This window comes from Pleurodeles waltl, chromosome 6 (assembly GCF_031143425.1).
Source record: "Pleurodeles waltl isolate 20211129_DDA chromosome 6, aPleWal1.hap1.20221129, whole genome shotgun sequence".
NCBI classification, from domain to species: Eukaryota; Metazoa; Chordata; class Amphibia; order Caudata; family Salamandridae; genus Pleurodeles; species Pleurodeles waltl.
This window is the reverse complement of record NC_090445.1, coordinates 1,072,289,413-1,072,304,715: the sequence shown is the minus strand read 5'-3', so window position 1 is coordinate 1,072,304,715 and position 15,303 is coordinate 1,072,289,413. Positions and strand designations below refer to the sequence as shown.

The 15,303-nt window shown below is 43.0% G+C and overlaps 1 protein-coding gene across 4 annotated transcripts in view; it reads left to right on the top strand.

Moving 5' to 3' along the window:
- The first annotated feature begins 533 nt into the window (after window positions 1–533).
- The window catches only part of C1QC (complement C1q C chain), a 30,992-nt gene continuing 16,222 nt past the window's right edge, over window positions 534–15,303 (top strand). The window contains exons 1-3 of one of the 4 annotated variants that reach the window (XM_069240093.1): window positions 538–779; window positions 854–923; window positions 5,329–5,515. In XM_069240093.1, the coding sequence (XP_069096194.1) occupies window positions 900–923; window positions 5,329–5,515 (211 nt within the window). In that variant the 5' untranslated portion in view covers window positions 538–779; window positions 854–899. Of the gene's footprint in view, window positions 780–853; window positions 924–5,328; window positions 5,516–15,303 lie in introns of all 4 variants that reach the window. The other 3 variants (XM_069240094.1, XM_069240092.1, XM_069240095.1) reach the window with 3 other exon arrangements.

Here is a 15,303-nt window from a genome sequence, read left to right as displayed (position 1 = left end):
TGTAAATCTTCATTTAGATATCTTACGGTTGGAATTTATGTCCAGTTTTATTGAAACTCTCTTACCAATAAAGTCATTAGCACTGGTTGATGGCGAAGCTGGGAGTTGACTTTCTTCCCCAGAGCACATTTGGTTACAGAGCACACCACCAAGTTTTTGTAGACTAGGAGAATGTGGAATTCTGATATTGCCAATGGGCATGTAATATTCTGTATATTATTCTGTAATACCAAATTCTTTTCCAGATATCATCCTGTCTTCTATCCGAACACAGCACTGGTTGCATCAGTACTAAGGGCACATCTCTTTCGCTCTTCATGCTCCACTATTGGGTTTACAACACACCTTGATTGCTTTGTGGGGTTCACCTAACCAGGCAGTGAGCACCCCCAAAAGGTCTGTTTTAACACTGTCTCACAGTAAATGTTGTGGTCTACTATGAAAAAGAAGAAGCAAGAAAAGCCTGGGGAGGCAAAGAGAAGTGCAGTTTTTGGGCTGGACTGTGTTTATGTCTTACTCAGCAGCCGAGAAGGTCATAAGATTGGCAAATCTCTAAGAAGTAGGATCTGAAACTTGGCTGGAGCCCCAGAAAGACAGAAACGCTGAGGACAGGGAGACTGCGTGGTGGGCGATGGCCCTGCATTTCCTCATCTGCTGGGGTTTCACAGTGTCTTCCAGCTGCTTATGGATACCCCAACTTCAGACTGAAGCAAAGAAGACAAAGGTGGTTGTCCTTTTCTACATCCACAAACAATATTAGCCGAGATACACTTATAACAGTAAGTTGCACATCTGAGCCATCCTCAGATACTGGTTGATTGTCTAGTTTAAACAACTGTGTGTCCCCAACTAGGAATTGAGTGTTGGTGGCACTGGCTGTTGCGGACAGAGACGGAGAGATGAGCACCACAGGAAGGTCAGAGGTAGGGTGATGACTCCTTTCTTTTGTGTGAGTCTTTCATGTGGACATAGTATTCGGTTTGTAATCAGGACTCCCTAGTAAGGCTGTAGTTTGGAATATCAAGTACAACAATATTGTGATACCTTAATATCAGAGCCAATATATTGAGGACTTAAATATCGAACGGTAAGTGCATTAAAGGAAGTAGAGTTACTATTCTTAAGTCCACATCTACAAACCTTGAAGGTGAATATAGGGACTAGGTTCATACATGTGGTTAGGTACAGAAAATGTGTACATAATAATCTGTTGTATGTAAGAATGCTGCATGTAACAATGAGTATTTTCCATATATCTGCCTCATACGACCTTAAATGGACCTGGTAGCCTATAAGAAACTGCAACACTTTGTTCCAGTTGGAAGGGTGACAGAGTATGTGTTTTGAGTGGGTGATATTCTGTGGGACATCCGGCCAATTAGTTTGGTCTGTGTGGAAATGTGGAAAATTTCCTCTGGTTCCCCACGTAACTACAAGCAGCAATACTTCCATATAGGTTGGGAGGTGGTCATGTGAACACCACTTGCCTTTGCTTCCAATACGGCCTCAGTCCAAAGACATTGTGTGGCACCTTACATTCCTGTTGCAGAACTTACGATCAAAACCTCATCCTGGGAGGACATTCTTTGTACACGTGTGCAGCGTTTATATGTCGGAAGGCGTAGGCTATTTAAGAACTGATTTTGACACTAAATTGCACAGCAAGGGTATGTTAAATTTGATTTTGTAAGAACGAGATGTAAGAAGATGCCACTTTAGATGCGCTAAATAATTAAAATACATTTTCAAAATGCCGGATTCTAGGGAAGTATACATAAATGGTTTGGAAACTATAAAGTTTTTTCCAGAAATTAAACAGTGTGCAAAGTTAATCTTTGATTGGGACATATTGAAACATCTCATTCGTGTTTTGTTAACATTTTTATTCTGTTGCTGTTTTTTGCGCGTTTACCCAGTTTGCAGTATTGTCGTCCGTGTGTTTGCCTGTGTGTGTATGTCTGCTGCAGGTACCAATGCCTGCCAGGGACACCTACACGTTTTGAATCATCGGGTACTGACCCGTGACAAGTACCTCTACACTACTTGTGAGAGCACCTTCTGAAGTATGGCACCTGTAGGGGTCTAAGGCAGCAATACCCAGACCTAGGTGTGGGGTAGGGAAAGCGTGGGTGCGATAGAGCGAACCAGGGAGAGCATGTCTGTAAGGGTGCCCCCGATTTTTGTGCGTGTGTGTAGGCAGGGGTGGACGTTGTTACTATCATCCCATAGGCATAGTATGAAGCTAGATGGTACTTGCAATGGTGTACTAAATTACAGTCCTCCTTTGGGCAGCACTATATGGCAGATTGCTTCAGTTACTCCACGGCTGTTCAGTACCTAGTATGTGATTTATTGGTATGATCTGGTACTGTAATGGGTAATGGACATGACATATCATTCCTGTCTTCTTTGAGTGTAAGAGGGTCAAGCAGTACACCAGAACTATTATTGTTTGAACTACATTCGACTGCCCATCCACTGAGTGCTATGGTATTAGTATAAGTGCAGATTAGGAGGGTTATATATTCGATTGCCATTTCTGCATAATACCTAGACTAGACATAGGCCAGTCCCTCATAATTTACCAGGACATGAGAAGCTGTGTGCTGGTTGTGCTGTTCCATATCTGTAGAGCATAGACTGTATTTGAATGTGCAATTATTATGGTGCGAATCATGTTTCTGGTTCAATCACAGGGTTGCGTGATGATTTAGTTGTCTCGTAAATAGTCATGTTTTCATCTCTCTTCTGATGTGTATAGCCTCCAGAATGCTTCAACTATTGTTTGGTAGTGAGTTCTAGAACTTGTCTGTTTGTCCTAAGAAAGCGCTGCCTCGTAGGGATTTCTGGTAGTAAAGAGGTGTTATGATCAGTTGTGCAAGCCTGGCTTCCTATTTAGTTGGTATAGCATGAATTTAACTTGGAGGTATACTGGTACTTTTCATTGGGAGTCTCTCTGGACAATGCAAGGTACCTTAAACATTGCTTTTTTAGCTGAAGAGGGTCATGCATTCTTTTGGTCATAGGTGGAAAAGGTGTCTTGCAGAAGCATTTAGGATGTATTAAATGTTGCTCATGATGAACCTGGGGGCACCAAGTAATAGGTTGTTGGTGTGGTCAAGCTTCGAGATTATAAGTGTGATAATAGAGTGTAGCTTTTGTGGGTATCCAGTGAACAGGAAGATGTGATGCAGTATTTTCATTGGGTGGAAGGTGCTTCTTGTGGATTCATTAAAATGTGGAATCAAAGACAGGTCTTGATCCGGGGCCCTGAGGTTTCTTACTTCCTTGGATATTGTTGGAGAGGCCTCAGGTTTCTTGGGCCATATGGCAGTATTTGTGCATTTTTGCCATTGTCCGTAGGTCATGATCTCTGCCTTTGCGGTATTGAGCTCTACGGGATTACTCATCTGCTGTATATTTATAGAGCAAAGGCTGTTGTCAAGTTTTGAATTGTAGAGGTCTTCCTGGCCATCCTATTTTAATATGATTGGAATGTCACATTCATAGTTGTAATGAGCGAGGTTGAATGATCCAAACAGATATGATAAGGAAGAAAGGTAGTTATTGAATAGTAAAGAATGAGGCATGTCACAGTTTTGAGTGTGAGTATCTGATGTGACAGGAGGTAGGTATACGAGGCGCTGTCTGTCTCTGAGGTAAGAAGCAATCCTTTATAGAGCACTTTTTGAATACTTTGAGATAAATAGAGTCTTTATAGTAGCATGTGGTGATGGACAGTGTCAATCCACTGATAGGTACAGAAGAAAAAGGACAGCCACTCTATTCTTCTCTTCTGTGCATTTTGTCATCCCAAATGATTATGATGGCTCACTCTGTGCTTCAGATGGGTCTGAAACAAAATTGTTAGTCTGGTATCAAGTTTCCTCCATGAACCTAGAAAGTTGCATTATCACAGTTCAAATATTTTTCCTAGGAACAGGCAATTGATATTGGTGTGTTGTTTGCTAGGTTGGATAAGTCGAGAAGGGATGTGGAGTGAAGTGGGAGGCCCCAATTAGGAGCAAAAAGAAAGCCCAAAAGACAAATGCTGAAAGGCACCTGCAGAAAGGGAAATGATTAAGGAGAAATGCATAAAAAGTTTAAAGGTATGTGAGACCATGTGAAAAAGAAAGGATAGGAGACCAACATAATGAGAAATAATAAAAAGAAAGTGCTTAAAAGGAAAGAATAAAAGAAATGAGTTGAAATAGAAAAGATACAAAACACTGGCAGAAAGGGTATGGGAGAAATAAAGTCACACAATAAGAAAATTGAGGAAGGAGATGCAGAGAAAACAGATACTCTGCAAAATAGAAAGGGCAAAAAAGACCAACAGAAAGAGAAAGTGTGAAAGAGATATTTAAAGTAAAAGGGTGATGTGTGGAAAGAAAATGGGTGAAAATGGATCCATAAGATGAGAAATGGTAAAAGAAACAGATTAAAGAGATGGGGACGCAAAGGGAAGGGTCAAGGAGGAACTCAAATAAAAATAAAAGGTAAAAAGGACTCTTAGAAAAAGAAAGGCAAAGAGTTGCCCAGAGGAAAAAATAGAGATAAACGGACACAGGCCTTTTCCATACATGAACCTAGGATCTGGACCAACATCCCTTTAACCCTTATAAATTCAGGAAAAAGTTGACGAAACGCCTCTTTACAGAACACTACATCACAATGGCTAAACAATCCACAACCAGCTACCTCTCCTAGCACTTGTTGACCGCATGCTTTTAGTTTAGCCTGTACAGCACTTCCCTGCCTCTTGGATTGGTCTGCCCTATATAAATGCCATATATATATATATATATATATATATATATATATATATACATTTATATGTATATATATTATTACAATATTGTTACTTCTTTCACACATAGCCAAAAAGAGAGGTTCACATGCAGGGGGTGCACAATACCACCACGTGCACTTAGAAAATGTTATAATCACATGGATTTGATTCAGCCATTACGGAAATTGTCCTTTACGTTGAAGATTTTACTTTGCTCTCCTTAGCTATGCAAAATTGAGCTCATTTACCAGTCAAAGAACTAATGATAGGAAATATGGTTGTCAATGATACCTCCTTTCTCCATAGCAAAGTTATTTTACTTCTGCAGTGCACAGAACAATCGCCATGGCACAAGCACAGATGCACTATTCTTAATGCTTTGTTGAATGTCTACATTAGTGCTTGCTATTTGTACCCAGCACACTTTATTGTGACTTCATGCCTCCCCCTGAGACATCTTATACCTTCAATGTCCTCTTAGCAATGCACATTCATTGCTAACCTCACACCTAATTTTGTTGGGTTCTTTTACACAGAAAAAGATGGTAACACCATTTCCAAAGCCCTTGGTACTAAGCCTGGTGCTGCTCACCTTGATCCCAACATCCTTGATGGATACAGATGTATGTCCGTGCAGCTACGGTACTGCTGGTTTACCAGGAATTCCAGGCATTCCAGGCAAAGATGGCAGAGATGGACTGAAGGGTGCCAAGGGTGAACGAGGTGAGTATACTTCAAAAGGAAACAAGAGTGTTCAGGACTCCCACAGCTGAACATTTTAAAAATGGTCCACATTATCAGATGTTTAAACAGTCTATGGAGCTGACATACATTTGCATTTCGGCACCTGGATAGTGAAAAGCAGTTCTGCCTAACTCTATGCTAAAGTTGTTCAGGTGCTGCCTAACTCAGCCGTTTCCCATCATTTTTGTTACCTTAAAAGACATTTGGACCTTTTAAAACAAAATGGAATTAAACGCATTCAACTTAGATTAATTGGATAATGACAGTGCATGAAACCCTGTGCGAAACTGAAATTACGCCCGGGTAATTCAGGTAATTTCAAGGTACTATTGCTATGCGAAATTCCTGGAATTATGCCATTACGCCATGTCACATAATTACACTGCCATTCATGGCAAGATCTAGTAGCATATTTACAAGAAAGTGGCTTATCAGCTATGATGAACCCCCTTTTTTGAGCCCCCCTAACGTTACCATAGTAGCATCATATTTACAGTGCGGAGAACCATGGTGCACATTAGCACAATAGCGTCAACATTTTTGACGCTTTTGTGGTGCATTGGTCAACTAGCACCAAAAATGATGGCACTAGTCCAGCAATGAGTGGGGAGGCACATTGGAAACAATGGGAATGTCTCTGTAACGCCTTCCTTGGGCAGGCGTAAAAATGATGGGAAAAATTGAGCAGTGAACTCTTGTAAATTTCACTGAACCATTTTTCTGGGCCTCCTCATGGGGGTACTCCCCCCCTTGCATACCTTTTGCCTGGTGCAGGCATAATGTGGCACAAGGGATTACAAAATTGTGAAATACTTGCATTGCCCCACTTTGCAAATCTGGTACAGGGAAAAGGCGTCCTTGACGCTGCCTTAGCATAAAAAAAGTGTCACTAGAGAGCTGCGAGTAGGTGCTAGGGGCTTGTAAATATGCACCATAGTGCGGGAACAGCGCAAACATCCAGAACGCCAGTGGCTGTTCTTTGTGGCAGTTCTTCTTTTGAGCTTTTTAACATAATTATGTGAAAAGAATTATGCACATTTTGCATAATACCTATATTAAATTATTTGTGATTGCCTTCTGTTTTCGACAGGCTTTTCGTCACATCGTTGATCATGTTTTTCATCATTTTTATTTATTCAATCACATTTATTCAATTTTCTTAATTCATTGACAAGCGTATTATGCTGTCAAGATAAATGACTACAAAGTGACCTGCACTAAGAGAGAACTCAAATTATTAATACAAATTAACTATAAAGTCCCCACATGAAGTCCCCTAATGGAATTCATCCGTTTCAGAGGATGTTAGGGGATGCCGCATGTATAGCAAACATGGGTTCTGTCCCACCTCAAGAAGAGATGGTGCTTGGGTACCAGGGACAGGCTTTGAGCAAGGAGACACAAATTAAAATAGGTCAGGTTGAGAAAAATGGTAGGTGTTGGGGTGTAGCTATGTAAGTAAGGAAGATTGGGTGGGCAAAACCTAGTAGAAGACCCTGGGGTGAGGGAAGCGGGTCCTGTGTCAAGAAATGAGATGTACTCATTGTATTGGGGGGTTCAAGATGTGGGATTTAGGGCAGATACCAAAGGAAGCTGAGATGTGATAGCAAGATGGTGATAGAAAAGATTAAGAGAAGTGAATTAGGCACAAAAGTATTCTGGGCAAAAGGAGGGGGAAATATGTGGTAGAGGGGTAAGAGGGATGCATTGCCAGAATACTAAGATACCAGCAACATCATCCCAATGGCCATATCAGGTGGTTGTTCAATATGTGGAATTTGGCCAAAGATACTGGATCAACATATTTTGGAAATACTTCCTTTGACAAGTATGCCTTGAAGAACTGGACATCTGCAAGCTGTCTCCATCATCTTATTGCCAAGATCTACCTAGCTTATGCCTGTATGCTGCTCTCTGCTGATGGGACTGTATACTACAACATCTCAGTGGTCATTCTTCACTTCCCCGCACTGCAGTTGGCTCTCCCACACATGAGTTTGCCTACATATGATGGTGCTTCACAGTGTTTTTTCTGGGCCACTTCACCTCTAAGTGTCTTCCATAGTTGTAGGTCTAGATCATTCTTGGGGCATTTCTATATCTTAGAGTGAGACAATCTATGCATCCTCAAAGCAGGTAAAATTAACAACCAATTGAAAGGCATTGGCCTCTTTTTTACTTGAAAGTTCCTAAATGCAGCTCTCCCCCATCACATTCTGGATAGCAGTGTTGCCATTATGGCAAAGGTTTAACTTTCCCAATAGGGATGTACTTGTGCCTTTCAGCTCCCCCTCCCTGTATGATTGCACCCTCACCATCTGCACCATGACTTCTATGGGCTCCTGTGAGTCTGAGCATAAGTCATACATGGGGAATCCCTTCCGAGATCCCATGCACTTCTCCAGGGCTGGAGTCAGTTGCTTCTGTTGTGCTTCAAGACTCCAGCTCTCTCCACTCTTATTCCTCACAGTGAGCTTTCACATTCTCTCCGTCCCCCCTGCCCCTCCCCTTGAGTTATGCGGCGCCGGCATGCCAAAGGGGGTCTGACTCACCCCAAGTTGCCTGGTACAGTTTTTCTCTTCAGCTGGGAGAACTTACTGGTGAATTGTCGTCAACCTGACCCTGAAGTAAACCACACCACAGTAGGCCACAGGCTTCCTGCTTGGCCACAGGCAGGAGAGATGCAGATGGAAATGGGAGACTTTTCTTCTCCATTGCTGGTCCTCTGAGAAGGATTCCTTCCCAGACACTGAGGCAGGGCCACAATCTCTTGGCAGGAATCATTCTGGGAGGGGGGAGTATGTCCCCCCAAAATAAATCTTTCTCAAGGATTGTAGTTTAAGATCCATTCCAGAGTGAGATGTCTTTCGAGAAGGGCAGCTGTGGAATGGATACTCTCCCATCTGCAATAGGAACACTGCACCTGGGGACTCTTTATTACATACATGTGGGCCTCACCAAGCCACTGTTTTCCACCTTTCAAGGTTGTGACACTCTTAATTATCATAGGGACAGTGAAGTACACCTTGCCTTATGGGACGCATACAACATGTGGAGGGCCCAGGGGCAACAAGGGGATATACTGACATTTCTTCTGATGTTAATAGTTGAAAGACATAGGCGACCGCGGGAGCACCGCCAACAGGCTGGCGGTGCTCCCTTGGGCATTCTGACCGCGGCGGTACAGCCGCGGTCAGAAACGGAAAACCGGCGGTGTACCGCCGGTTCTCCGCTGCCCTGGGGAATCCTCCATGGCGGCGCAGCTTGTTGCGCCGCCATGGGGATTCCGAGCCCCCTACCGCCATCCTTTTCCTGGCGGTTTTGGCTGCCAGGAAGAGGATGGCGGTATGGGGTGTCGTGGGGCCCCTGGGGGCCCCTGCAGTGCCCATGCCAATGGCATGGGCACTGCAGGTGCCCCCGTAACAGGGCCCCACCAAGATTTTCAGTGTCTGCCATGCAGACACTGAAAATCGCGACGGGTGCTACTGCACCCGTCGCACCCCTTCCACTCCGCCGGCTCCATTCGGAGCCGGCATCCTCATGGAAGGGTGTTTCCCGCTGGGCTGGCGGGCGGCCTTCTGGCGGTCGCCCGCCAGCCCAGCGGGAAACCCAGAATAACCGCTGCGGTCTTTTGACCGCGCAGCGGTATTCTGCCGGCGGGACTTTGGCGGGCGGCCTCCGCCGCCCGCCAAAGTCAGAATGAGGGCCATATTCTTGAATTACTAGTATCTTGTACAATGTTGGATACTATGGCCCTCATTCTGACCTTGGCGGTCTTTTCGCAAGACCGCTGAGTTACCGCCGCGGTGAAGACCGCCGACCGCGGCGGTGTGCCGCTGTGCGCATTCTGACCGCTGGGAGCGTTCCGCCGGAAAACCGCCAGCAGCCACACTGGCGGTCGGCGGGAAAGTGGAGACTGGTCAACCTCCACCGCCACGCCAGCAGAACACCGCCCACAGAATTACGACCCACATTTCTGTGTGGCGGTCTTCTGTTGGCGGTCTTCTGTTGGCGGTCACGTCCCTATGGCTCCCGTCGCCTCCCGGAGGACCAACGCACAAGGTAAGTTGATCGTCCGTGAGGGGAGGGGGTGGGGGGGTGTTGTGTGATGTGGGCGTGCATGGGGGTGTGCGTGTGAGTGTGTAGAGGGGGTGTGTGAGTGCGTGTATGCGGGCGGGGGGTGCTGCTGTGTCTATGGGTAATGTGTGCTGTTCGGCAGGTGCGCATGTCGGCATGTATGTGTGCGGGTATGTGTCCCCGTTGTGTATGTGTGTGTAGGGGGTGTGTATATGTGCATGTTGGGGGTGTGTGCATGTCGGGGTACATGTATGTGCATGTCGGGGTGGGGGTGGGGAGGGGGTTCGTACCACCTCTGGGGGGTGGCAGGGGGGTGGAGGGTGTGGGGGGAGGACTCGGGTGGATAGTGGGGGGTGGGGGAGACCCCTATCAGTGCCAGGGAAGGAATTCCCTGGCCCCGATAGTGCTTACCGCCATGGTTCGCACGGCGGTTCCCGCCCGCAAGAAACCGCGGCGGTAGGCAGGGTCATAATACCCTTGGCGGTCTTGGGACGACCGCCGGGCCGGAGTGCGCAAACTCCAGCCCCGCGGTCATGACCGCCGCGGCGGTCGGAGTGGAGAAGTAGCGGTCGGTCGCGGCGGGGACCGCCGCGGTCAGAATGCCATTTTTAATACCGCCGGTCTGTTCGCGGTCCGACCGCCGTCTCTCCGCCGACCGCCAGGGTCAGAATGAGGGCCTATGACTTTCCTACAAAATAAATTGGTATACTGTTGGCATTGGTTATTGGGATATCTTACCTGCATGTATAATGTAGACCTCTACATTCCTGAAGTTCGACATGAAAAAACTCTCATTTACTTAAAAATTTCAGATTATCACCTCTCCAGTTTCTTTCACATGGCCCTCTCCTCGTAGCCATCCTCTGCATGCCTTCTCACAGAACCAAACCTTCTTTAAGTCACATGCATGTTTGCTCAAATCTCTAATAATGCATTTCTGCATACAGCCTACAAACCATTTCAAAGATGACAACCTTTCCTTTGAAAGTCATACCCCTTCCACCTAAAAAAAACTACTCTCCTTTAGCCCATCTTTTACCCCGTTCCACACCTCATAACTCTCACACCTAACTCTTTAATTTAACCCATCACAAAGAAACTGGAGTAAATATATGGAATGGTTTGCTTGAGTGCACAAGATGAATCCCTTTAATCAACAATACCAAAATAGTGCTGGACTAACCACTAACCTTGGGTTCTGGAGGAGCGTGTTTCCTGGCGTAGTGTTTCAATGACTCTTCAGGGGTAGTGAGCACTATATAACTGCAATTACAATTACAGTCTTCCACCCATTATAACCAGGATGTGGAAGGTGGGGAAGTCTTCTCCTCTCTAGGCTCTAGGCATGCCTCCCCATATCTCTTGTCCTTCCTAACTTTCACTTTCAGTGCACTAAAGAGGCAGATTTGTGAATGGGCGCTTAAGATAGGGAGTGGGAGGACTTGCATGCCTCTCCTCTAAATTGGCATCTGTTGCCTGAGAAAATAAGAGGGGGATGTAAGACTATCATGAGACTGAAATGGACCCCCCAGTCCATTTACAGTTCAGTCGTGCCTCCTTCATTGTGGCACATTTGGCAAATATAGGGTCAACTTAGAGTCCATTTCTGTCACCAATCCATTACCGTTTCCCTAATGCTATGCACATGCCAAAGCAAGAACACTCCATATCCACCACGTTTGTGTAAACCCAGTTACAAATGCTATACTGCACCTGCAGCTTGAGATTGAGAGATTGGGATAGACATAGAGAAATTAGAGATAAAAGATTGAGAGAATGAGAGATTAAGGAAGTGACAGATTAGAGATGAGAGGTTGAGGATTAAAGATTAGAAATCTGATGAGATGAGATGATGAGCGACTAAGAAGACAAGAGAGTAGATATGAGACATTATTAGAATTATAAGAGGTTGAGAAGATGAGAGAATAAGAGCATGAGAGACTGGCCATATGAAATTAGAAAAAAGACTTTAGATACTGAGAGGAGGAGAGATTAATAAAATGAGAGACTGAAAGGATGGAAACGAGAGACTGAGTGATGACAGAATGAGAGATTGATGGCATGAGTGATTAGAGAAGGATGAAGGATGGAAAATGAGAGACTGAGTGATGATAGAATGAGAGATTGATGGCATGAGTGATTAGAGATGGGAAATGAGAGATTGAGAGGTTGGGAGATTAGTGACCAAAGATGAGAAATTAGAGAATTGAGGTTGAGAGGATAAGAGTCTAAGAGGATGGGGGATTAGTGAAGAAAGGATGGAGAGATGAGTGATGAAAAATGACCGATTGAGATGAAAAGATACTGAGAGGCTGATAGGTTAGAGACAGCAGATAAGATATGAAAAATAAGAGATGAGAGCCTGCAACAATTAAACATTAGAGATGAGCGGTGAAAGGCTCTGAGAATGAGAGAATAGAGTTTCGTGCATTAGAAGATGGCATATTGAGAGGATGAGAAACTTGAGATAGAAGATGTGAGATTGAGCGCGAGGCAGATGACTGATCAGAAAGAAAAGATGTGAGACAAGAGGGTGATAGTTTGAGCAGATAGGAGATTACAGAAGAGATGAGACACTGATAGAATGAGAGATAGCTCAGATGAGAGGCTGAGACAGTGACAGTATGAGACGATGACAGATTAAGAGAATGAGAATTGCACAAGCGTAAATTCTGCCATCTTAATTCACTTAATTTCGGGCATTTTGTGCTGTGCTTGTTAAGCAAAAGTCCCAAAAGTCCCCAATTACACCACATCCCAAAATTGCACACCTGTTTGCAGCAAAATTGCACATGAACAACTTGAACATCTGGAATGTGAGTGGTGATTGTTCACTGAAAATGTGTTTTGTGTTTTTTTTAATCCAAAATCTGTCTCTGTGCCACAAATTGACACAAGGATGAATTTCACGCTAAAATACAGTGCTAAATTACAAATTTGCATTTCGTGTGATTACATGTGCCTTTGATTACTTTTCCCCATATTTGACATTATTATGCAAAAACAAATTATGTGGTTTTCACATGCTGCTAATATGGAGAGGATGAGTGTCTGGAAACATGAGAGGAGAGTTTTAACTCACAAGAGTTTATTGTACAGAGAGTAGAGAGGAGATATGAGAGATTCAGAAGAAGAGTAATTGAGAGGGCGATGGATTAGAGATTAGATATGCCAAATTGTGGGGATGAAAGATCAGATTTTATAGAGTAATGATTAGGGATGAGAGGTGAGAGATTGCGAGAAATAGAGATTAGAGGGTAGAGAGATGATTGGGGATTGAGAGGATGACAGTTTAGGGGTGAGAGATGAAAGATTGAGAGGATTAGTGATTGAGATTAGAAAACAGAGATAAAAGATTGAGATGAAGAGAGATTAAATAATTAGGGAATGAGAGATTAAGAGGACTGGAGATTAGAGATGGGGATTAAGAGTTGAGTGATAAATTGTGAGAGATGCGAGATTGAGATGTTGAGTGATTGAGAAGATTAGCAATAATAAATTGAAGATGAGAGAGTGAGAAAACTAGAGATTTGAAATGTGACATGAAAGATTGAAAAGATAAGAGATTAAGAGGGTGGGAGTTTGAGAGGATGAGACATTAGAGATAGGATATAGAGAAGATGAGATATTGTGAAAATGAGAGATTAGAGATGAGATATTGGGAGATGGAGAAGAAGAATTTTAGATGATGTGAGATAACATACTGAAATGATCAGCGAAAGAGAGGGTGAGAGTTTTAGTGATGAATTATTGAGAGGGGGATGCAGAAATGAGAAAGGAGAAATTGAGAGGTTGAGAAATTGAGAAGGTGAGAGATTAGATACTGAGAGGATGAGAGATTGAGAGGATGAGAAAGTAGATACTAAAATGATGAGAGATTAAGAGGATTAGAAATGTGAGAATGAGAAATTGAGATGATAAGAGAATGAGAGATTAGAGTTGAGAGATGAGGTTTTAAGAGATGAGTGGTAAAATATGAAAGACTGAGAGTATGAGCTATGGAGAGAATGACAGGTTTTGGGACGAGAGATTACAGTTGAGAAATTACAAATGAGAGACCTCGGATTATGAGGATGAGGGACTGGAGATGAGATATAAAAGACTGAGAGGATAAAATACTGAGAAGATGAATGGCTAGGGTTGAAACATGAAAGATTAAGGGGATGAGAGACTGAGAGGATGAGAGACTAGGGGTGAGAGAGGGAAGATTGGGTGGATGAGAGATTAAAAGGATGACATACTTAGAGTATGAGAGATTAGAGTTTAGAGATTGGGATCATGAGAGATTTGGAACATGAGAGACTTGAGAAGAGAGATTAAATGGATAAGATATGAATGGATGAAAATTGAGGCAATGAATTATGAAAAACAAAGAGGATGAAAGATTTAAGATGCGTGATTGATGGGCTGGGAGATTAGAGATTGAGAAAATGAGTGTGAGATGAAGAGAGATTAAGAGGAGGAGAGATTGAGAGGAGGAAATATTGAGAATATGAGTAATTAGCGATTGGACATGAGAGTTTCAAAGGATCCAAGACTGAGAGGATGAGAAACTAGAGATGAGAGAAAATAAATTAAAGATTAGAGAAGAGAGGTTTAGTGATAAGAGATGACAGATGATTGATGAGAGATTTAGATGAAAAAAGATCAAGAGAATGAGAAATAGTGTCATAAATGTAAAAAGAAGTGTGGGTCACTACTGCTTGCACCATTGTTGAGTTGAATCCAAAATAAAGCTCTTGTGCTCAACCCTCTGTGATCCAGTAGCTCCAGATCCACTAATCTTGAAAACCCATATAATAAAGAGAAGAGCCCAAATATATACAAATCCTCTCAAACCAATGTTGTTAGTCCAAGTAAACTCATATCATGAAAACTCTTTTCTCCAATTTATCAATCCTTGACGCAAAAAGGAGCCATGTACAATGTAGTTTCAGATCTTTATGTAAATTTCCTCATAACCAGCCCAGCCATCTATTTATTATATTAGAATGAGAAATAGTGTTGAGAGATAAGGATTTGGAGGCAGGATTTTGAGAGGATGAGAGATTAGAAATGAGAGAGCTAGTATTGAGTGATGAGAGACGGGAGATGAGAAATTAAGATGGAAAATATTGAGAGGATGAGATGTTAGAGACACAATGTTAGAGAGGATATATCAAGAGTATGTGAGATTAGTGATGAGGGATGAAAGATTGAGAGGATGAGAGTTTCAGAGCTCAACATATTGAGAGGATGAGAGACCATAGATGTCGGAATAAGAAGATGAGAGATTGAAAGATGAAAAATTATAAATTAGGTATTAAGAGGAATAGATATTTGAGATGAAAGATCAATGAATAGATAGTGACTGAGAATATGAAAGATTAAATGTTGAAAGGATGAGAGATTTAGAGGAAGTGAACTGAGAAAATGAGAGACAAGATTGAGAGAATGAGAACTGAAAGATGAGAGTATTAGAAATTAACGGTTAGAGGTTAGGGCTGTGAGAGCAAGACAAAAGATCGAAAGAATATGACATCAGAGTTGAGAAATTGAGAGATGAGAGAGAAAATGTGAGAGATGAAAGACTGGGAGATTGAGAGGATGATAATTTAGAGATGGGAGAATAGAAATGATAGATGAGGAATTAGAGATAATACACAAGAGATGGATAGGATGAAATATGAACTACTGAGAGGATGGGAGAT